The 23,208-nt window shown below is 51.1% G+C and overlaps 1 protein-coding gene across 2 annotated transcripts in view; it reads left to right on the top strand.

The window, feature by feature from the left end:
- Positions 1 to 311: 311 nt before the first annotated feature.
- The window catches only part of IFNGR2 (interferon gamma receptor 2), a 28,136-nt gene continuing 5,239 nt past the window's right edge, over positions 312 to 23,208 (top strand). Inside the window, exons 1-4 of one of the 2 annotated variants that reach the window (XM_059164623.1) lie at positions 312 to 534; positions 10,536 to 10,668; positions 16,268 to 16,470; positions 20,120 to 20,265. In XM_059164623.1, coding sequence (XP_059020606.1) covers positions 441 to 534; positions 10,536 to 10,668; positions 16,268 to 16,470; positions 20,120 to 20,265 — 576 coding nt within the window. In that variant the 5' untranslated portion in view covers positions 312 to 440. The remainder of the gene's footprint in view (positions 535 to 10,535; positions 10,669 to 16,267; positions 16,471 to 20,119; positions 20,266 to 23,208) is intronic. The other variant, XM_059164624.1, reaches the window with a different exon arrangement.

Raw genomic sequence — 23,208 nt, forward strand, 5'->3', positions numbered from 1 at the left:
GGGCACCCCGGGGCCGGGGGCGTCGGGGGTCTTCCCGGAAGGGCCGCAAGCCCCAGAAGGTGGACGTCCGGCGGGGTTCCCGCTCGGCCCCTGGTCTGCGCCGGGCCCGGGCAGCCGGCTCCGCGCTCGGGGAGGCAGAGCCCAGGGGCCTGGGCCGAGCCGGGCGCCGCAGGCCGCGGGGAGCTGGGTGGGGGCCCGCGCGGGTCGGGGCGCCGGGAAAGTCCCGCGGCCGGCGGGGCGGGGCGGGGCGCGGCGGGCCGGGCTGGGCTGTCCCGCCGCCCCGGGACCGCGTCGCCGCAGCTCGGGAAGGGGCGGGCCCCGCGCGCCCTGCGCTCGCCATGGCCGCCGGGGCGGCTACGTGAGCCGCTCGGCCGACCCCGCGCCGGGGCCGGGCCGCCCTGAGAGCCGCCGCGGAGCCTGCGGCGCCGGAGCCCCGGGCCATGCGGCCCCCGCCGCCGCCGCTGTCGCTCCTGTCGCTGCTGCTGCCGCCGCTGCTGCTGCTCGGCGGCCACGGCACCGCCGCGCCCCCGGCAGGTAAGCCGGGCCCCGGGAGGCGTCGTCCGCAGCTGGGGGGGGGGGGGGAGAGGAGGGAGGGCGACCCGAGGGGTGCCGCGCGCGGGGCAGGGGTCCGCGGGGAGCCCCGAGTGGAGCGGGAGCTGGCGCGAGGCCCGCCGCGGGTGCGGGGCGTGGGCTGGAGCCCCGGGAATTGCGCGCAGTCCCCCGGCGGGGAGCCCGCGGGCACCGGAGCGGCCCCGGGACCGCCGCCGCCCCTCCCGGCCACCCGGCCGCGGGTCACCCTCCGACGCCGGAGACGCCGCCCCTGCTCCTGCGGGACTCGGGCCCCACGGCGGCCCCTCTTCTCCCGCCCCCGCGCCGCCGCTCCCCGCCGCCGAGTGTGGCCGAGGTCCGCGCGCCGCTCGGCGTGAACAAAGGAAGAGAGAGTGCGGGGCTCGGGCGAGGCCGCTTGTGCGGGCCGCAGGCTCCGCATCCTGGCCAGCCTGGCCGCGGCCCCTGCTGCCCCGGGGGCCTGAGTTAGAAGCGGGGCCCAGGCTCGCTTCCTTCCTCGCAGCTGCGTGCGGCCCAAGTCAGCCGCAGGCTGGAAATGTCACTCAGTCCCACCGGGGCTGGGGATGTGTTTGAGAGTCCAGATGCTTCTTTTCCCAGGATCGGACAGGTGAGGGGGTGGGCAGCACTCAGAAGTGCCCCGAACCCCGGTCGTGTTGGTGTTGGCGGCGGGGGCTCCAGGGAACCAGACTTTGAATCCCGGCTCAGCTCCCGTCCAGACAGCCCTTTCCTAGGTCAGTCTCGTCCCTCTGACACTAACTGCCCGTATTTAGTACTTAACAGCCGAATCTAAAAACTCTGAGAAAAGACAAGACCGCGGTGAGGAAGGTGTTTTGCTGGTTCTTTCCCCAGGACAGACTGTCCCAGGTTGGGGAGCTCTTAAATAGTCTCTAGAAGGTAGAAGTTTTCGCCCATGTGAAACTCGGGGTGTGGGTTAGGTCTCTTTCTTCTGCCAGCATCACTTAGAAAGGCTCTTACATTCCACAGCTCCTTGATAAGGGGAGCCTTGCATGTGAGGCTGTGTGCTCTGGGCCAAATGGTGGTTTTCTGTTGAGACAGATGGATTTGAATCCTGACTTCACCCCTCCCCAGCTTCAGGTCTTGAGCAATCTCTGTTCTGCCCTCCCCCGGCCTCCTTCAGTTGGAATCTGGGCTTTGGCAAAATGTTGGTAACTGCCGGAGCCGAGTGATGGGCTTAGTGCTGGTTACTTTCAACTAGTGCTACGGCTTACTAGTGGGGGTCTATGCAGCATACATGACCTCTCTGCTGTGAGTCCGACTGGGAGAGAAATATTTAAAAACTTTGCTATTTGACATTGCCCAACACCTAAGGCCATGCCCCTCTTTCTAGTAATTTATCTTTTAGTCTTCTACCAAAGTTTGGGTTTGTGTGATGCATGAGAAATAAACTGGTGTGGGGGCACCTGGGTGGCTCATTTGGTTAAGCATCAGACTCCTGATTTCAGCTCAAGTCATGAGATCAAGCCCCACGTCAGCTCCCCTGGGCATGGAGCCAGCTTAAGATTCATTTTCTCTCTCTCTCTCTCTCTCTCTCTGTCTCCGAGTGCCTCCGTCCCCGAGTGCCTGGGTGGCTCAGTCATTAAGCATCCACCTTTGGCTCAGGTAGTGATTCCAGGGTCCTGGTATGGAGCTCTGCATGGGCCTCCCTGCTTGGCAGGAGGCCTGCTTCTCCCTCTCCCACTTCCCCTGCTTGTGTTCCCTCTCTCGCTGTCTCTCTGTCAAATAAATAAATAAAATCTTTAGGAGAAAAAAAAAAGATTCTACTCTCCCTCTGTTGCTCCCCCCACAAAGGGAATAAAATATCCTTCATCATAGATCCTTTGAAAAATAGCACTATGCTATACTAATCTGTTTTGTGACTACTTGAAATTTTTTTCATAATAAATTATTAGAAAAACTAACTGGGATATTTTAAGGAGAAACTATGTTAATCAAAGCACAGAGTGGAGCTATTAACAACTAACAATAGAAAAATTTCCATGCTTTTTCATAATTCACAAGTGTCCTGCAGTAATCATGAAATGGCTTTTACCGTCAGAAAAAAAAATAAATAAATATTGGAAACAAATTTTTAAAAAGGAAAACTTATAATATCTACCCCTTAGAGGTGTTTCAGGGATAACATATGTAAAATACTGGACCTGATCTAAATTGTAGCGTAGGGGAGGAAAACTTTTCCTTTCTTGCCTTCTGGGTTCTTCGACTAATCTAATAATTAAGTTGACATGAGACAGAGTGACAGGAGAAAAATATTTAATTTTGTTCCTATGGGAGCTTATAAAAATATGAGGGTCGAAGAAGCGACCAAAGTTTTCACCTTTCCTACCTTTTAGATATAGAAATAGTGATTTGCAGAGATTTAACCAAACAAGGGGGTTTGAGTTTGGGGTCGCAAATTAATGAGGAAGTAACCAAGTTTGTTTATGCAACCTTCTCAGCCTCCAGTTCCATCTCTGAGTCAAGATGCCCTTTGCCCTCCGGCTATAGGGAGAATACCATCACAAGAGAGATTCAGTTCCTGCTTTCAGGGGGAAAAAGAAAAGTCAGAATGTCCTTTTTGCACTGACTGTTTTTTGAGTAACTGTAATTCCAAATAATGAACATGTAAAAAAAAAAAAAAAATGCCGAAGTGACATATATTGGGGTGGCATATTTTGGTCCCTTCAGTAGTAATGCTTTAAGCAGTGGCCGTTTGCTTTAGATCAAAAATTAATCAGCCCCACTACAGTGCAGTAAATCAACCGTCTTTCTGACCATCGACCTGAACGTTGAAGAATTGAGGCTTTTATTTGTATTCGTACCTGCTCTTAGTTTAGTAGTAGGTTGGAAAGGCACTTGTGCCATAGAATTTTGTTACCATGATTTGCTGGCTTGACCATCCAAAGCTTCTGATGCACGGAGAGGCTGCTGAAAAAGACAATAAATGCCCCAAAACAGGAACCATTGCAAATGAAGGTGCATTAAGCAACTCTTTTCTTTTAAGATTTATTTATTTGAGAGAGAGCATGCAGGGGGAGGGGCAGAGGGAAAGAGAGAAAGAGAGAAGCAGACTCCCGCTGAGCACAGAATCCAACACAGGACTCGATCTCACAACCCTGAGATGGTGACCAGAGCCCAAATCAAAAGTTGGGTGCTTAACTGACTGAGCCACCCAGACGGTCCCGCAGCAAGTAACTCTTGTCTGCCCATCCACTCAGCAGTTGAAACTACTAAGCAACTGCCATGTTTTGGGGCAAACTGAAAATGATAGTAATAGCGTTTATTAGGCTCCTTTTCTAGGTCAGACAAGGTTTTGTAAACATGCACTGTCTTTCTTTTCCCCACCATTCTCTTCAAGTAGGAGATAGCCCCATCTGTTCTCAAGGAGACAAAACTGACCTTTTTAGGTGGGGACAAATGGTCTGGGCAAGTAAGCGGATGTCTAGGACTTACTGACCAGAGCAACTTGCTGGTTACAGCTGAGCGTTCAGGGAATGCTTTTTGATATCTCCTCACCTGCAAAGTCATGGACGTTCATCATAACACCCCATCCATGGGAGGAATCTGAAGGGTCTTTGGATGTCAAGATTAAATGATTAATTTTAGTGTGAATTTCTTTTAATGCACTTTATTTTATTCTCTGTGTGTGATGTGTGGGAGTTTTTTGGAAGATTTTATTTATTGTATTTGAGACAGAGGGAGAGATCATGAGTGGGGGTGGGCGAGGGACAGAGGAAGAGGGAGAAGCAGACTCCCCGCTGAGTGGGGAGCTCCGTGTGGGACTCGATCCCAGGACCCTGAGTTCATGACCCGAGCCGAAGGCAGACGCTTAACCAACTGAGCCGCCCAGGCGCCGCTCTGTGTGTGATGTATGTTAACCAAACTGTCTTTCTGAGAGCCAGGCTAGCCTTTTCTTAAATACGCATAAAGTCTCAAATGCCTGGGTCCAGGCTGCATCCAAGGTCAAGGGCAGGGCAGGAAGGGGGCGCAGGAGGAGCTCTAGCTGTGAGTGGCAGAGAATACCCTTCACACGGGTGATCACTACGTCATCTCTTACCATGAGTTGCTTGTGGGTGACTGCCCGCATAGACCGCGGAGAGGGAAGGGACTGGAACTGTGTACACCCTACCGTTACTTCGAGCTTCTGTCTCATAAGAGCTGGGGTGTCATTAAAGCCCTGGTGTCCACCTCCAGGGACCGTCTTACTTCCTGGTGTTGTAACAAATCACCCCCAGTTGAGCGCCTTCAAACAACACGTAAGCAGTGCCTTTACACAACGAGAGAATGTATTGTCTTACAGCTCCAGAGGTCAGAAGTCAGATGCTGGTTCCACTGGGCTAAACTGAAGGTGTCCATGGGGATGCATTCTTTTCTGGAGGTTCTAGAGGGAGAATCGTTGCCTTGGCTCCTCCAGCTTCGGAGAAATACCGCTGTGATGACATTGGGTCCACCCAGCAATTTCTGGATAAGCTCCCTATTTTAAGGTCTGATGAGGAACCTAAATTCCATCTACACCCTCTGTTCCCCTTTGCCATGAAACCTAATATATTCACTGAACACAGATATCTTTGGGGAAGGGGCGCTATTCTGCCTACATCAAGGGCAGACCATCAATTACATGCTCAGCGCGGGGCTCGGTGCCCCGTCGCGGGTCCCTGAAGACAGCGTCTGGGTGACCGGGTGCTGCCCGCCACCTGCACAGGCAGCCGTGCCATGAGGAATCGGGACACCCTGAAATAGTCACGTCTTAGACATTTACTCAAACAGCAGTGTCTGATTTGCCCTTCATCTGCTATCTTGCGCGTGCCCCTCGCTCCAGCTCCAGGAGAGAGGGCATGGTTGCACGATTCAGGAGAAAACCGAGGCTCAGCTGTGTCAGCCGAACCTGTGGCTGTAGGTCACAGGATCAGGATTTCAGCCTAAGCCCTTTGTCTGTAAGTTCTGTTCTCCTTCCGCAGAGCCCTTGCGGACACGTTGGACAGCAGGCACCATGACCCTAGATACACTGACTCTTTGGAACCGAGCAGATAGGTCACAGCCCGGAGCTGTCCACCCATGCCCTGCTGCAGCAGAGACCAAACAAAAGGGAGGAACTTGAGCATAAAGCAAGGAAGGAAAAAGGGAACCTAAGCTCTGCCTGGTTTACGAGTGGAAGAATGAACCGCTGAGGACCAGAAATCGGTTATGTACTCTCTGAAGGCAAGCCCACCGCTGGGCTGCGGGCCAGTCACTCCCCAGATCTGGAGTGCCTGCTCTTCCAGGCAGGGGGGATAAAACAATCCCCAATTCAACAACACCCAGCCTTCCTGGAGCTCCCCACTCTCGTGTTGAGAGGTACCGTCGATAAACCGTTAGCAATGTGGAGAGGCACGGGCCACAAGGTGCTCGCCCTGTCCTCAGCCCCATGCATAAAACTAGGTCGTTCTCTCCTCATAATGACACTGCAAAGTCTGTACTGTACCCATTTTACAGATGATACAACTGAGGCACAAAGAAGTTAAACAACTTGCCCAAGGTCCTAAGGAGCATGCAGCTTTGAACTCAGGCTGTCTAGTTCTGGAATCCATGCTCCTAAGCACCATGGTGTAAACAGAGGACCCAGGTGGTGACTTAGCACCACGCGGGTGAGTCAAGCAGAGACAGGGACCCCCGCGCCCTGCGCGTTTTACACAGGAAACCACTCTAGTGAGAGCAGAGACCGGAAGGGAGTAGGGGAGAGAGCTGTGGCCTAAGGGGAAAGAAGGTTCCAGAGAAGGAGCCGCAGGGGCAGGCTCTGAGTTTCCCAGGAACAAGGAGGGCCCGTGAGGGCTGTGGTGCAGGGGCGAGGCAGTTCAAGGTCGGGCCTTCCGAGAGGTGCAGAGGGCAGGGCGGTGAGGCAGTTGCTACGGAGTGGGCAGTCTCCGGTGCTTCATTGTGAAACCCTCGGTTTTAAGACTTGTTATCATCTCTGAATGTGGTAGGGCAGGGGATTCCAGGAAAGTCAAATGTCAGAGTAACACTGCGGGGCAGCTCCCCACATGTCGGGAAAATGAAAGCTGAAGAACGTAGAAGGCCCATCTGGAGACTCCACGTTTACGGGGAAGCCTTTCTTCTGGCCCACCTGTCACTTGGGGTGGACCCGCCCTTCCTGCTCGGGCCCTTGGTGCTTCCTTCCTTAGCTGATGTCTGGATCTTGGAGATCCGGGCGCCAGGAGACAGTCCTCCCCAGAGACGGGGGCATGGTGGAGGGCACCGCGGCAGGCGAGATAATGGCCCCCAAAGATATCCACGTCCTAAGCCCCAGAGCTTGTGGCTGCGTGACCTCATGTGGGAAATGGGCTCCATGGTCCCAGTGTCGTCACAAGGGTCCTCAAAAGATGGAAGAGGGAGGCAAGAGAGTCAGACCAGTGTGGTGACAGCATGGAAGGGAATCGGCCTGGTCTCCTCAACACGGGGTCCTGGGGAAACAGCCACATGCAGAAGAAGGAAACTGGACCAGAAGCTTTCTCACGCCGTATGCAAAGATAAGCTCAAAATGGATGAAAGACCTAAATGTGAAACAGGAATCCATCAGAATCCTAGAGGAGAACACAGACAGCACTCTCTTTGACCTCAGCCGCAGCAGCTTCTTGCTAGACACGTCTTCAAAGGCGAGGGAAACAAAAGCAAAAGTGAACTATTGGGACTTCATCAAGATAAAAAACTGCACAGCAAAGGAAACACACGACAAAACCAAAAGGCAGCCTCCAGAATGGGAAAAGGTATTTGCAAACAACATAGCTGATAAAAGGTTAGTATCTAAAAGAACTATAAAGAACTTACCAACTGAATGCCCAAAAAGCAAATAATCTAGTTAAGAAATGGGCAGAAGACATGAACAGACATTTCTGCAAAGAAGACATCCAAACAGCCAACAGACACATGAAAAATACTCCACGTCACCTGGCAAGAGGGAAATACAAATCAAAACCACAGTGACTTACCCCCTCACACGGTCAGAGTGGCTAAAATTAACAACACAGGAGATGACAGATGCTGGCGAGGATGCGGAGAAAGGGGAGCCCTCCTACACTGTTGGTGGGAAGGCCAGCTGGTTCAGCCATGGTGGAAAACAGCATGGAGGTTCCTCAGAAAGCTAAAAATAGAGAGGCACCTGAGTGACTCAGTCGGTTGAGCACCAGCTCTTGATTTTGGCTCAGGTCATGACTTCAGGGTCATGAGATTGAGCCCCAAGTTGGGCTCTGAGCTGCACAGTCTGCTTGGGATTCTCTCTCTCCCTGACCCTCTGCTCTCTCTCTCCAATAAATAAATAAGTAAGTAAGTAAGTAAATAAATAAATAAATAAAATTTTTAAGTGAAAAATAGAACTACCCTTTGGTCCAGCAATTGCACCACTATTTAGCCAAAGGGTACAAAAATACAGATTCTCACGGGCACAGTGTTCCTAGCAGCAGGAGCAGCAATAACCAGACTGTCCGGAGAGCCCAAATGTCCACCGACTGAGGAATGGGTGGAGAAGACGGGGTCTGTGTATGTGGTGGAATGTCACTCCGCCATCCAGAAGAATGAAATCTTGCCCTTTGCAGCAATGTGGATCTAGCTGGAGTGTGCGATGCTAAGAGAAAGAAGTCAGAGAAAGACAAATACCGTGTGATGTCACTCATATGGCATTTAAGAGACAAAACAGATGAACACAGGGGAAGAAAAAGAGAGAGAAAAAAAAAACCCAAAGCATTGGAGACTCTTAACAATGGAGAACAAATTGAGGGTTGGTGGAGGGAGGTGGGTGGGGGATGGGCTCAGTGGGGGATGGGCCTTCAGCAGAGCCTGTGTTGTGATGAGCCTTGAGAGTTTTAATTACGTAAGTGATGAATCACTGGATTCTACCGCTGAAACCAATACAGTAAACACTGTATGTTCACTTAAATATTTATTTTTTAAGATTTTATTTATTTGACAGAGATCACAGGCAGGCAGAGAGAGAGGAAGGGAAACCGGCTTCCTGCTGAGCAGAGAGCCCGATGCGGGGCTCGATCCCAGGACCCTGGGATCATGACCTGAGCTGAAAGCAGACGCTTAAACCACTGAGCCACCCAGGTGCCCCTAGAACTTAAATATTTAAAAAGGGGTACCTGGGTGGCTCAGTCGGTTAAGTGTCTGATTCTTGATTTCAGCTCAGGTTGTGATCTCAGGGTTCTTGGGATCAAACCCATGTCAAGCTCTGGGCTCAAGGCGGAGTCGGCTTGGGTTTCTCCTCTCCTCCTGCCCCACCTGCTCGTGCTCTCACCCTTGCTCTCTAAAATAAATGACTAAATTTTCAAAAAAAAAATTTTTTTTTTGAAAAATAAATAAATAAATGGGTAGTCACTTAAAAAGAAAGAGAGAGAGAGAGAAAAAAAAAAGGAATCAGCCCACTGTTGCCGGGGGAAGGAGTCAGAGCCAAAGAATGTGGGCTGCTTCTAGAAGCTGCAGGGGGGCAAGGAGCCATTTCTGCCCCAGAGCTTCCAGAAGGATCCCAGCCCTGCCAACACCCAGAATCTACCTAAGGGAGAGCAGTTTCAAACTTCTCATCTCCAGAACCGTAAGCGATCGAGCTGGGTTGTTTTAAGACACTGAATCCGTGCCGCCTCGTCTCAGCATCCATGGGAAACTGCGGGTCTCTGACGCTGCTGGGCGCTGGGCCCTAAGGAAGTCCTCCCCTCGGGGGCGCTGTCCAGTGCTCACTGCGCTCTGGGGTCTGCGGGCCCCGCACAGCAGCCATGAGGAGCGAGCTGGGCCTGCCCAGCAGAGCCGCCTCCCAGGCAACCCCAGCCTGCCTTTGGCCTTCATGCAAATTGGTAGAAGTGCTGGTCCGCTGGTTGAATAAGGATTATTCTGGAACTGAGGCCCGCCTGAGCTCCGGGCTGTGGAGACAGCAGGCATTCTGGAGGTAAACAAGTGGCCACGGACTCTTAGTAACACGTCTTTCAGAGGAAGAGCCAGACAGACACCACTCTTGAGATGGGATGCGTTTCCCGAAAACATATGGTCTGAACTTCCTGCTCCGAATTCTGGAGCAGCACATTTTTCAAAACCCTTCTTTCCACCTCCTGGGCGTTGGTTGCTCATGTTTCCACCTCGGAGAACAGCCCGTCAGGATCATGTTTTCTTGCAAGAGAAGAGCCTGCGGCAGTTGTGGTCCCCAGCCCAGTCCAGGTCACCCCAGGAGGGCGGCTCTGACCTTGGCGGTGACTCCCCAGGGTGGGTGTTATTCGCTGTTTGTAGCCCTCAGCCTTCACCGTGCCTGAGAATCAGCTGGGAAGCTTGTTGGAGATGTGGATTTCTTGGTCGGGGGGTGGGGGTGGTGGCTGGTGGTCTGTGCTTTAAGCAGGACCTTGGCGACTGTGATACTGGGGGTTCTTGAGAAACAGCGCGACCCTTACGAAGCCCAAAGGACATGTCTTACCCTCCACGTGCCTTTGTGGTTTGCACACCTGGTTTGGGGCTTGCATGTGTGAGTGTGTATGCGTGTGCATGGAGTTTAACACACTCCGTTGATGCGAATGCACATCCGCAACTAAGGCTAGTCTGGGGCCAATGCGTGTCACATGGCCACCGACTCAGCGTTCACTTACAGACAGTACAGCTGTTTACCCCTTGCTCATGAAGAAGACCGTGAGCCCAGACTGTCAAGTTCACCTGCCCAGCCACACGTGCTTATTTGGGATAGAGCATGCATTCCAGTGGAGCCAGACTCTGGCACCCGGGCCCCGTTGCTAAGAACTGCAACCTGCAGGCCCCAGGCCTCTCTTTCCCATGGGCTGTGTCACTGGTGCCATACTTAGTCCAAGGCCAGGGTGAGGGGACATGCATTAGGCAATAACCATTTCTGCACTTGGACAAAAACGGAGTTGTGCATTTAAATATTGTTGTAATCCGATTTTTCTCTCTCAACCCTCCCCTGTTTTCTCTCTCCCCTCTACCCCCTTCTCTTACTCCCTGCCCCTTTCAAGACTCTCTCTCCCAGCTGCCAGCTCCTCGAAACCCGAAGGTTCACCTGTACAACGCCGAGCAGGTTCTGACTTGGGAGCCGGGGTCCCTGAGCAATGACAGCAGGCCGGTGGTCTACCAGGTGCAGTACAAATAGTAAGCCGGATCCTTCTGTTGGCGTCCTTACGGAAGGGGTGCGGGGAGCCCCAGGGCCAGCGGCTCCGGCTTGCCTCTTGGCAGGATTGCCAGCAAATCCGCTGGAAACAGATATTCCTCTTGTACTTTTAAAATCTCCAAGGACAGAGATTTCATAACCTCCCACCATGCGAAGGCTTAAACGGCACTGGTGTCGCAGAGACTGGGCTGCCTACCTACGGGGCTTCTTAGTTGGGGGGCGACTATCGTCTCTTTGGGTTCGGGAGAGGTTTGTAGAAGACGGCTTCCTGTCTTAAAAGGGCAGGAGGCACCTTGTAGCTTTCATCTTCCTCGAGTTTGAAATATCTGGTTTATTGAACTTTACAGACCAGATTTGGCCTACTAAGGAAAGTATTCACTTAGTTGCTACTAATTCTCGATCTCTAAAAGGGGTTTTCCATTTCACACATTCTTCTGGGCCCTCCTCTCTCTCTCACCGGCTTTCACACTTTCTCATCCCTTGGTGTACAACAGAAACACACAGGGGAAGAAGTAAGACAAAATCGAAGTCCTCGGTGGTTACATGTTTACTATGTTACAGAGGCTAAGAGAAGACGAAGTTAAAATTATTGGCCAAGTCGTTTCGTATTACCAGTCACACAAAGTGTAAGGAAATAGTAATGCTCCGTGCTTGGGAGAGCGTGGTGGATGGAGATCGTCCCAGCCCTCCTCCCGCAGCGTTAGCCACTGGACAGCTCAAGTCACAGAAATGTCCACGTTACTTTCCCCCTACACAGCTGATAGAAGCTCCCATCAGAAAAAGATAAAGAAATGGGGTGCCCAGGTGGTTCAGTCGTGTAAGCATCAGACTCCTGGTTTCAGCTCAGGTCATGATCTCCCGGTTGTGGGATCAAGCCCCGCGTCAGGCTCTCAGAGTGGAATCTTCTTCACATTCTCTCTCCCTCTCATCCACGTGCTGTCTCTCCCTCTCTCAAATAAATAAAGAAGATCTTTAAAAAAGAAAAGAAAAGAAAAGAAAAAAAAAGAAGGAAGAAAAAACCACTCATATTCATGAAGATAGATAGACATTGAAGTATACATTCGTGTCCGTCAGCAGAAAAATGCCAAATTGTGTCATGTTAACTAGTCATTGAACATTCAGGAACTATTAAAAAGGATAATCTGGTAGCGGTTGCAACTATGTAAAATCTGGACCATATCTGTGGTCAAGAACAGGGAAGGAACCTGGAAAAATTACAGGCACTTAGTTTGTAAGAGGAGCACGTTTCCAGATGACTTCGTTTTCACCTTCGATGTCCATTATAACAACATTTGCTAAATAAGAATAGATTCTAAACCAGGGTTTAGGGGTTATGTCTGAATTACATTTAGCTGGTCCTCAAGTAAGTACAAAGCAATCTACAGTAAGCGGACAGATCCACAAGGACCAGGTACATGATCTGTGGGTCTAGCACAAAATGAAAATGGTACGAGGCCCCTTGCTCAGAATTACTGAGAATCTCAAGATGGCGGCAGCCACGTATCAAATTAAGTGACTCCTCAGAGTGGGGCTTGGGCCCCTGCACGGGTCCTGTGACCACGAAGCTTGCCCTACTCGGCACTCAGTAAACATGGTATCGTAGAACTAAACAAGCTTTTGGTGACAGGAAGTACTGACTAGCATTCCTTAGCTTTGAAGGGGGAAGTACATCTGTGGGTCGACAGAGCGCCAGGAGATAGTGGAAATATTCCTTAAAACCTTTGACGGTTTCCTTTCCCAGACTCACATGTTTATTATACTTCGTTTCCTTTTTGGAAAGCACTTTGGAGATGGTTTTCTCAGGATAGAAGATGGTTCTAGTAAAAGAAATAAAGGATGGGTTGAATGTGAACGTCCTTCTTTGGAAAAGTTGAGGGGTGACGAGAAACTGAAACCCGGGCTGGTCTTGTTTTCTTTTCCAGTCACAAATCTGATGAGAGGACGGCCTTTGCTCTTGTTTTGTTTTCAGAGACTTTTACATGTTTGGGACGGTTTAGTGACATGAAATAATCATTTTGAGTCTTGTGGGACTTAAAACTTTTCCTACAGCAAAGCATTACCGTAATTAGAAATGAAGCTGCCTGTTTTCTGGTAGTACAGTAGCCAAAGCCAAATTGCACTGAGAACTGTGGGAAATTTTCAGGTTTAAATCAGGGGTTGTAGTGAGTGTGACCTTCGTGCTGGGTTGGACCCACAGTGTTTCTTTTTTTTTTTTTTTTTTTTTTTTCATTTAGTCCCGACATTAAAAACTCGAGAGATTTCACTTTTAAAAAACTTAACCTGACCAGCCAGTCTTCTGAAACATTTTTTATTTCCTTTTTTTTTTCTGATTTTAACAACAACACGTGTTCTTTACAAAAAGGCTACAACACCCAGAAAAGTAGAAAGAATAAAGTTAAAACAACCTAGTGCTCTATAGCCCAAGAATAATCCCTATTCTCCTTCTGGCGTATTTCTCTCTAGACTTTTTTCCTAAATGCGTGCACTTGGTTTGAAAATGTGCCCGTGTGTGCGTAAAAATGAAACAAAACTGGGGTTATGTCTTTGGGTACTGCTTCCTTTTTTTTTTTTTTTTTTCAACCAAATGTAGTTAGGTGTGTGAGCCTAGTGATCCTCCTAGCAATCTCTGTGTGAACATTTTTTTTTTTTTTAAAGATTTTATTTATTTATTTGACAGAGAGAAATCACAAGTAGTCGGAGAGGCAGGCAGAGAGAGAGGGAAGCAGGCTCCTGGCTGAGCAGAGAGCCCGATGCGGGACTCGATCCCAGGACCCTGAGATCATGACCTGAGCCGAAGGCAGCGGCTTAACCCACTGAGCCACCCAGGCGTCCCTGTGTGAACATTTTTACCGCTTGTTTTATCAGAGGATGCATCACACGTGATACAGTCAATGCTTCCCCACTGGCGGGTGTAGATGGTCACCAGTCTGCGTCCTCGTACATAAATTGTCTGATTGTTTTTGTATATTTGGAGCAGAGGAATTGCTGGGTGCGAGGGGACACTTGCCATTTTTGGAGGTGATGCAACAGAGACTGGACAGTGAAGCCCACAGCTGCCCAGGTGTGGAACAAGTGATTTACGTGGTGCTTTCGGGGTCCCCCGTCCTGGCTCAGGCACTTTCCTAATGTCAGCTGGTTCGACTTTCATGCCCCCTCGGAGGCAAATACCATCATTTATCCCCATTTTATAGATAAAGGGACTAAGGAACAGAAAAGCGAAGTCACTGGGATTTGAACCCAGGTGATCTGGCTCCAGAGTCCGTGTGTGTGGCCGCTGTGCCCTGCTCCCTTCATGTGAGAAAACTCAGGGACAGAGGCAGCCATGCTGGACACATGGTGAGGGGGGAGCCAGTGGGGACTCTTCGGGTGAGACTCAAACGACACACACCCCACCCCCACCCTGCACCCCAGCACCCGGGCCCCAGGAGGCCAGAGTCGGAGGGAGGGGGGGGGCCACGCTCTCCAGGCTGCGCTCATTGAAGTGCTGCCAACATCCCCTCGTTTCTCTGGTCTGCGAAGACAAAGCAATGTGGCCTCCCAATGCAGCTCCCTTTTCCTCTCTTCCCCCTGAAATTGCTGTCTCGTGTCAGCTGTCATTTCAATTCGGATGCTTTGTCCCTCTTCAGACCCCTTTGTGGAGAACCGTTTTTCAACAGCAGTTCTGAGGCAGGGCCAAGTGTGGAGGAGAGGGGAGGACGGGGAGCCGGAGTGGTCCATTCCCTGCTGCGTGGGGAAGTGACCTTTGAAATGTGGGGAGCCTTTCGCCCAAGTTCAGCAGCTGGGATCTGCGGGGAGAAGGTTAGAGTGTCTCTAAGTATCTGTGTTAACCTGTTTAAAGATCACTTACCCCTTCTGAAGCGCACCCCCAATCTAAGACCGGAGGGTGCCTCTGCTGGGGGACCCCTCTCCCCAGCACGGGCTGGCCCCGGGTCTTGGTGGTAAGCCACAGAAGCCGTGGCCACACATCTTGAAGTGGACTTCATCTTGCCACTTGCCACTTCGACAGAAGAGTTCCCGGTCAAGGTCAGAGGCACACTTAGAAGCACGTGTGGCGTGTGGAAGACAGTGGCAATGATCCCCAGCCTCCTCTCTCCTCTCTTCTGTCTCTCCCCGCCTCGCTTTCTAGGCCAGAGCCGCTGTTGGGGGCACAGCGTGTCTCTACAGAGCACACTGCCTACTGCCCCCCAGTGGGGTCTCTAGCAGCCACCTCCCTGGTTTTCCTCAAGTCTGCCACCTGAGAACAGAGGTCAGAGCTGTCATTTACAAGAATATGTGCCCTTGTATTTAGCAGGGTTTTCATACGGGTGACGCAGACGTTAAATGTGCAGCTATGGAGTAAACAGAACTCCACAGTAGCAGGAAGCATGAGTGGGGTTTGTAGGAACACCATAGCTTGCCTAAAGATGCCAGCTGCAGGGGTTGAGCTTGGAGAATTAAAATCAGCTGCAGAACTGAATGGGAAAAAATCTGAGAAAAGACTTGCATCCAGAATATATAAAGAACTCTTACAACTCAACAATTAAAGACCAACTCTGTCAGTGGGTTAAAGCCCCTTTGGCTCTGGTCATGATCTCAGGGTCCTGGGGTCGAGCCCCGCATCTCTGCTCAGCGGGGAGTCTTCTTCCCCCCTCCCCCCTGCCTGCCTCTCTGCTGCTTGTGATCTCTGTCAAATAAATAAATAAATAAAATCTTTTTGAAAAACACAGAGAAAGGGTTTGAGTAGATAGTTCTCCAAAGAAGATACACAAATAGCCAATAAATACATAAAAAGATGCCCAACACCAATATTCATCAGAGAAATGCAAATTTGAAATCACAGGGACATACCACAGCATAGTCGCTAGGATGGCTATAATTAAAAAAGGCATAATGACAAGTACTGGTGAGGATGCAGAGAAATCGGAACCCTCATACGTTGCAGGTAGGAATGTAAAATGGTGCAGCCGCTTGGGAAGGCAGTTAAAAATAAGAGTTCTGGTATCACCCATCAGTTCCCCTCCTAGGTATTGCCCCCAGAGAATTGAAAAGTTATACCCGCAAAGAAACTAGCATGTGACTATTTCTTAGTGTTACCCACAACAGCCAAAAAGTGGGAGCAACCAACATGACCATAAACAGGCCAATGGAGAAACAAATGTCCTATAAGCATCACACATCATGTCTGAAAAACACACTACGTGGGAAGAGCCAATCAGAGAAGACCATGCGGTTCATGAGCCCATTTGTAGGAAGTGTCCAGAGGAGGCAAACCCTGAGAAACTGAAAGGAGAGATGATTAATGGTCACCTAGGGCTTGGGGGGTTGGGGCACAGTGGGGAGTGAGTGCTAATAGATATGGGATTATGGGATTTCTTCGGGGGATGATAAAAATGTCCTAAAATTGGTCGTGGTGATATTTGCACAACCCCGCGAATCTCCTGAAAGTCACTGGTTGTGCACTTTCACTGGGGTGGATTCTTTGATCTGCAACTTGGATCTCAGGAAAGCTGCTTAAAAAATAATAATAATCTGCTCTGGGGAAACTGTTGGATGTGGCAGAAGAGTGAAATCCACGAAGTGAAAGCCTGTTTTCTTTTGCAGCTTCTCTGGCAGTAGGTGGTATGACGCCAACGACTTAGGTGTGAACTGTATGAACCTCACCAAGCCGGAGTGTAACTTCACCCCGAGCAGCCTCTCAACGGGTTTCCCACCACATTTCAACATCTCTTTACGCGTCCGAGCTAAGCTGGAGGACCTGGTTTCCCCCTGGCTGACAGTGCCTTGGTTCCTGTCCTGTTGGAATGGTAAGAGAACTTGGCTCTAAAGCTTCCTTTATCATTCAGGCTTTCTTCACTTTCCTCCTCGCTGAGCCACGCAGACTCCACGCTCCCCTGTCCTGTGTCTCGCCCCGCACGGCCAGTGAACAGGTGGGTATGGTGGTCGAACCCACGTCCTGAGCACGGAGGCTCGAGCTAGAGGACTGTGAGTTGCTAAGACCAGGGGCTGGGAAGCCACAGCCTGTCGGCCACATCCGGCCCGCCAACCTGCTGTTGTAAATCAAGTTTTATTAGAACACAGTTGCACCGTCTGTTAATAATGTATGGTGTGTGGATGCTTTCAAGCTACAGCAGTTCAAGCTTTCAAGCTACAGTTGCAACAGGGATTGCCTGGCTCTTGAAGCCCAATTTACTAGGGCGCTTTACCAAAAAAAGCTCGTTGGCCTCTGGGCTGGATGGAACATATTGGCTTCACTGATCACCCTCCTTTCTTCCGGCACAGCTTCCTTTATGTTTAAGAAAGACTTTCATTCGGCCTCGAACAGTGCCTGGCTCATGGTGGATATGCCGTGGAGCTTGTGCCATGGAGCTTGGTTGAATGAGCAGATGTGCTCCCAGAAATCGGAAGGGGGCATAAGGACGGACAGATTCTAGTTTGTGCTTCGCTCCTTCCGTGATTCATTTCCCACAGGGTCGGCTGTGTCCCAGAGCCCCAGTGCTCATAGTTTAGGCAAACTAAGCAGAGGGAGAAGACAGCTGAGGGAGTGTGGCCACGGTCTAGCTATTTGACGGGCTAGTAAGCAATTACTGTTCATTTATCTTAGGTCCTATAATGGTATTTTATGTTTTTAAGAGCGGGGCGGGAGGTCCTAGGCTTTCGAGACACATACTGGAGTAGTTACACATGAAATGATGTCGTGTTTGGGATTTTTCAAAATAATCCAGAGAGTGGGAGGGCGGAGGGCAAGGGGGATGAGAGGAACAAAAACTGACCACGACCTCGAGGTGGGTGGAAGTCGGGTGATGAGGACAGGAGTTGTTACCACGACCTTCCCTCTCTTTCCTACGTGTCTGAGCGTGTCTGCCTTGGGAAGCTGGAGGAGCAACCCACAGCTTGCGCCAGATGGTGTGGGGACAGGAAGAGAAGGCAGCGCAGTCCCCGCGGGCCAGACAGTTACCGCGGACAAGTCGCCTGTCCTTGCGTAGAGAACCAGCACATATCTGAGCTGCGAAATGTCACCTAGCTGGGAATTAGTTAAGAGAAAAAGAAAAAGTAATGGTGAGCCCTGGCCCTGGTGCTGGGGAAGAAGAACGGAGTTGGAAGCAGGGCCTGTTGTGAAAGTCGCTGGTCCAGTGCCAGCCATCCGCGGCTCCCCGTCCTCCCGGCCTGAGCTGGGCAGCAGTGTTCCCAGGTGGTTCCCGGCTGGGCAGCCATCCCCTGCCCTCACTTGCAAAGTCGGAGGCAGACGTGTCCTCAGAGCCCATCGCTGGGTCCAGCACTTGTGCACTTGGGGGACACAACCAACACGAGGATGAGCGTGTGTGCGGGGAAGAGGAGATGGCTGGCGGCGGCAGCTGCTGGGGGTCACATCGGCCTCGCTTCAAATCCCGCCTCTGCCCCTTACTGGCTAGGTCTCTGGGCAACTGTGATGACCTCCTGGCTTCTGTTTCTCCCTGTCGGAGCGAAGATGACCTTCTGTGGCGGGTACGCAGAGCTGTGTGGACACGTGAAAATCCACGTTGCCTGGTCTACAAGGAGAGCTGGTCCGTGGAAGCTGCCGTCAGCAGTCACCCGTGGATAATGGAGACTCACCCGCAGATAATCGAGACTCCCTTCCGTGTGTTGAGAGAGGGCGGATCGTCTCCCCCTCAAAAGACAGGCTCATTTCCCCTCAAAAAGTGCTTCGTTGATGAAGAGGGCTAAGAGCGGCAGGCATTTATTCACACTCTACATCAAACCCAGGAAACCCGTATCATTACCTCTTGGCACCTGTCGCTTGGTACCAGATCCCGGATCCAGAATTCTCGAAGGGCAGCTCTCTCCACCCTGACCTTCTGGGGGACGAAATGACCGCTCAGGCTGGCACCCTAGCTTCCAGGCCCAGCCCTGCGTGGAAGCCACAGAAACGTCTAGAGAACATGTCCTACAGAGGAGAAAGGTCTGAGGATAACGTGGCTTGAGCTGGTGGCCGGGCGGGGGTGGGGGCGGGGACCAGGCTGGCCAGGTCTCTGTCTAGACCTAGTCTCTCCCCCACAGCCTCACAGTTTGCAGTATGGCTGCAAACCCTGCAGGGACCAGCCCCTTGCCCAACAGGTGCCAGGGCCTTGCCCAGCTGGGAGTGTGGAAAGCACGAACAGTCTCAAACGCACAACTAGCCACAGTGATCCGATCGGCTGCACGTGTAGACGGCGCATGGATGGGCCTCTCAGAACTCGTGGGGCCCGAGCTACACTCTCCGTCTGAGTGATTGTTTCGTACAAGAGGGAACCTTTCCTTCAACGTGCTTCAGGGTCCTGGGAACTCTGTGAAAAGCTTCAAGAAACAGACTTCCAATGGCAACATCTCTCCAGTACTATATTTAAACATGGTCTGTTTATAAATACCACTTTTGTTCATTTGTAAGGAAGTACGAATGTGTATTAAACATAGATCTGCAAAGGAGCCAGGTTGTAGGTAAGGGGAGCAAGATCCTGTCCCCGTCTCCCCCTCTGCCTGAAAATCTGACTGTGGTTAACCTTCCGGCTGTTTCTCTGGAAACCCAGTCATGGTGGCTGTTCGCCACGTTCCTAAGCAGCATCGCTTGTGGCAAAATGACCCCTGACTGATAAGCTGCACCTCCCTGGGGCCCCTCCAGTGCCTCCAAGGGACCCGTGTCTTCGGCCGAGTGCAGCAATTCTTGTAACTGCGTGTGGCCCTCACGGGGACTCTGGAAACTTCTGCGGTGCAGTCGTAAGAGATATTGGCTATTGGGGCTTTTCAGCCTGGGAGGCTTCTGTACCAGCCTCTTGTGGGTCTCAGTCTACAGGGAAGCCGTGTGCTGGGGTGGGGACTGGGCGGGGGTGGGGGTGGGGTGAAGAGACTGGCTCTGGGCCAACACGTGGACAGCTGCAAGGGCCCTCCTGCCACTGACCAGAAGCCCTGGTGCCACACTGTGGCCTTCCTGCCCCGTGGCCTGCCACGTGAAGCTTGTGCCCAGACTAGTCTCTGGGAGTCCGCTGTGCCAGAACGCGATCTCACTGGATTTAAAAATGTGTGTGTGGGTGGGTGTGGGTGTGTGAACACGCCATAGACATATATAATCATGTGTGAGAGGAGAAAATAAACCAAGACGAAATCACAGAGGGAGACAAACCATAAGAGCCCCTTAACCATAGGAAATAAGGTTGCCCAGGGCTGCTGGGGCCGGGCAGGCGGGTGGGAGATGGGGTAGGTGGGGGGTGGGCGTGAGGGAGTTCACGTGACGTAATGGCACCCGGTGTGGTAGGCACCGATGCGTCGCTACCTCCACCTCTGAAACTAGCAGTGCACTATGTGTTAATTAACTGGGTTCAAATTTAAAAATAAAATTAAAAATAAGATCATATGTTGTATTATATATAAAATGTATGTGTGTGTGTGTGTGTATACATATATATGTGTGTGATACATTGTGTTTGTGTCGTTACTCTGTTTCAGTGACCGTTGGGCCTCCCGAGAGCATCTGGGTGACGCCGGGAGAAGCCTCCCTCATCATCAGGTTCTCCTCTCCCTTCGACGTCGCTCCCAACCTGGGCTATTTCCAGTACTATGTCCATTACTGGGAAAAGGCAGGAATCCAAAAGGCAAGAGCATTTTTCTGCTTTTCTACATTTTTTCTACTTTGTTTTGATTTTCTTTCCTTCGAACTTTCTGATACAGCAAAAAAAAATCAACTTGGAACTAGACAAGGACAGAGCGTCCCGGTGTTGCCTTGGGGTCTGAGCCCTGAACCGGGTTTAATCCTTCTGCTCAAGACCCGAGCTTCTGCTCCCTATGCTGAGCCTTCCCTTCTGCCAGGTAGCTCCAAAGGCCCCTCTCTGCCTGACAGCACGCCAGTCCCGTTGTTTGGGGTGCGCACAGAGCACGTGGGGCACTCTAAAGTGTGGAGAAGGTTCTAGAAAGCCTGTTTCTACAACAAGGAATCCCCCCCTGCAGTCTGCAGGATTTATGTAAATTGCTGTGGTTTGTATGATTTGCAAAGAGAGCGCATATGAACAGGTGAAAAGTCTGCTGGGAGGAGAGAGCGCCTTCTAGGGAAGAAGACAGGGTGTGGGAAGGTTCGGGATCTGCAAGCGCCGGGATCTTCACAGGAATGCAGGAGGGGCTGCAGCGGGCCGCGAGGCTGGCAGAGCTGGCATCAGACCAGCAGGGCCTGGTCAGCCCTAGTAATATGAGGGACAGTGCTGGCCTTCGGTCATCCGCGTGCCTGATTGTCCAGGCTGCGTGTCACTATCTCTGTGAGCTTCCGGGTTTCCTAAACTCAACAGTATTATAATTGTTTTGGTTTTTTGTTGGTCAGTTTTATTGTGATATAACTGACATTCACCTCTGCACAAGTTTAAGGGGTACGGCATAATGGTTTGGACTTAGTGTATTATGAAATGTTATAGTTTTTCATAATGGTAAAAACTTATGTTAATCGAGAGCTTTCTTTGCGTGGGGCTCTGCACCAGGCATTTGAGATACACATTTAGTATTTGTCCCGAGCCGTGTCACAGAGAAGGAAACCAGCTGGTTGAGTAAGTGGCCCAGGGTCAGCAGCTGACAGCTAGCACATCAGCGCAGGGACATCTGAGCCCAGGGTCCGTGCTCTGCACTTTGTCTTTTGTTTTTTTTTAAGATTTTATTTATTTATTTGGCAGAGAGAGAGAGCACACGCAGGGGGAGAGGGAGAAGTGGGCTCCCCACTGAGCAGGGAGCCCAATTCGGGGCTCGATCCCAGGACCCCGAGATTGTGACCTGAGGCAAAGGCAGACGTCTAACCAGCTGAGCCCCCCAGGCGCCCCCTGCTCTGTGGATCTTCCGCGCCGTAGCTCACACTTGTCCTTCCTCCCCATTTCTTCATGGTGAATCTTAAAACACTGAGGAAGGCAAAACTCCCTGAAGAGTAGACACTTATCATATGAGGAAGAAGGAACTCACCATTTCCCTGAATCAAAAAGTCAAGGTCTGGTCAAGTGGGATGGAGAAGGCCTAGAAGATTCCAGAAGGGATTCCCCTTTCCCCCTTCCTACCAGAGCAGCTACACCTTGGACTTGTGGATCAAAGATTCTAGGGCTCAAATGAGTGTGAGAGCCACCAAAATATCCACATCCCAGCTGTGAGTCTGTGTCCCCAAAACCAGCCCTGGATTTGCTGGAAGGACCCACGGACTTGGCATATGGTTGTATTCACGGCTATGATTCATTACAGAAGAAGGACACTAAGCAAAATCAGCAAAGGGAAGAGGAACACGGGCCAAACTCCAGAGGAAGGCAGGCACACGCTTCCAAGAACCTTCTCCGGAATGACTCAGACAGGACACACTTAATTCCTCCAACAACAAACCGTGACAACGTGTGAAATGTTGTCTACCAGGGAAACTTATCAGAGATGCAGTGCCCAGGGCTTTTACTGGAAACGCAGGCCCCTTCTCCTTAGCACAGATCAAAATTCCGGACTCCTAGAAGGAGAGCAGGTGTTCAGCATAGAAAACATTGTTTTCACCATTAGCTTCCGATATTACTTAGGGAATGGTGGGGCATTTCTGGATTCTAAGTTCCCAGGTGCCGGCTTTGGTTAGCCTGGCAAACAGACCCTCCAAGGACAGCGGTCTCAGGTCTCTGCAGTCTTTGATTCTGAATTCTAGAAATGCCAACTGGCAGCTGAAATAAACCCCAGAGGAAGTTTATACTTAAGATGGCTTTGTGGGTGGGGCGCATGGATGGCGCAGTCGGTTAGGTGCCAGGCTCTTAGTTTGGGCTCAGGTCACGATCTCTGGGTTGTAAGATTGAGCCCCAGTAGGGCTCCACGCTCAATGGGGAATCTGCTTGCGATTCTCTCCATCTGCCCCTGCCCCTCCACACTTGCATGCTCTCTCTCTTTCTCAAATAAATAAAGAAATCTTTTTAAAAATTGCTTTATGGGGCATCACAAGCAAAAATTTTTCTCCTCTGCCTTGGCAGTCCCTCAGCGTTAAACAGGAGGAAGAAAAATCATCCATGGTCCTATGATTCCTAAGTAATGCGACTATTTTATATTTTTAAAAATAAGATGCTCTCTACATACTCTTGAGTAATCTGCCGGTTTTCAGCCAACACTACAGCAGCTTCGTCTCCGTGTCGCTGAGCATATGTTATACCACGGTTTCAAACGGCTGTGGCGTTTTTCTGCTACATCTCAAAATAGGAAAGCAGGGGCGCCTGGGTGGCTCAGTGGGTTAAAGCCTCTGCCTTTGGCTCAGGTCATGGTCTCAGGGTCCTGGGATCGAGCCCCACATTGGGCTCTCTGCTCAGCAGGGAGCCTGCTTCCCTTCCTCTCTCTGCCTGCCTCTCTGTGTACTTGTGATCTTTGTCTGTCGAATAAATAAATAAAATCTTTTTTAAAAAATAGGAAAGCAATCCCCTTATAAGAAATCCTATACGGCCATAATATATCTTTCCCTCTTTTCCCTGTGGGACAATGGCCACTTTGTCCAGGAGAGCAAGAAGCCTTTGACTAGAAGTTTCCAGAGGGAGGGCGGCAGCAGCAGGGATAGGCTGAGGGGA

Source organism: Mustela lutreola, chromosome 2 (assembly GCF_030435805.1).
Source record: "Mustela lutreola isolate mMusLut2 chromosome 2, mMusLut2.pri, whole genome shotgun sequence".
Lineage (NCBI taxonomy): Eukaryota > Metazoa > Chordata > Mammalia > Carnivora > Mustelidae > Mustela > Mustela lutreola.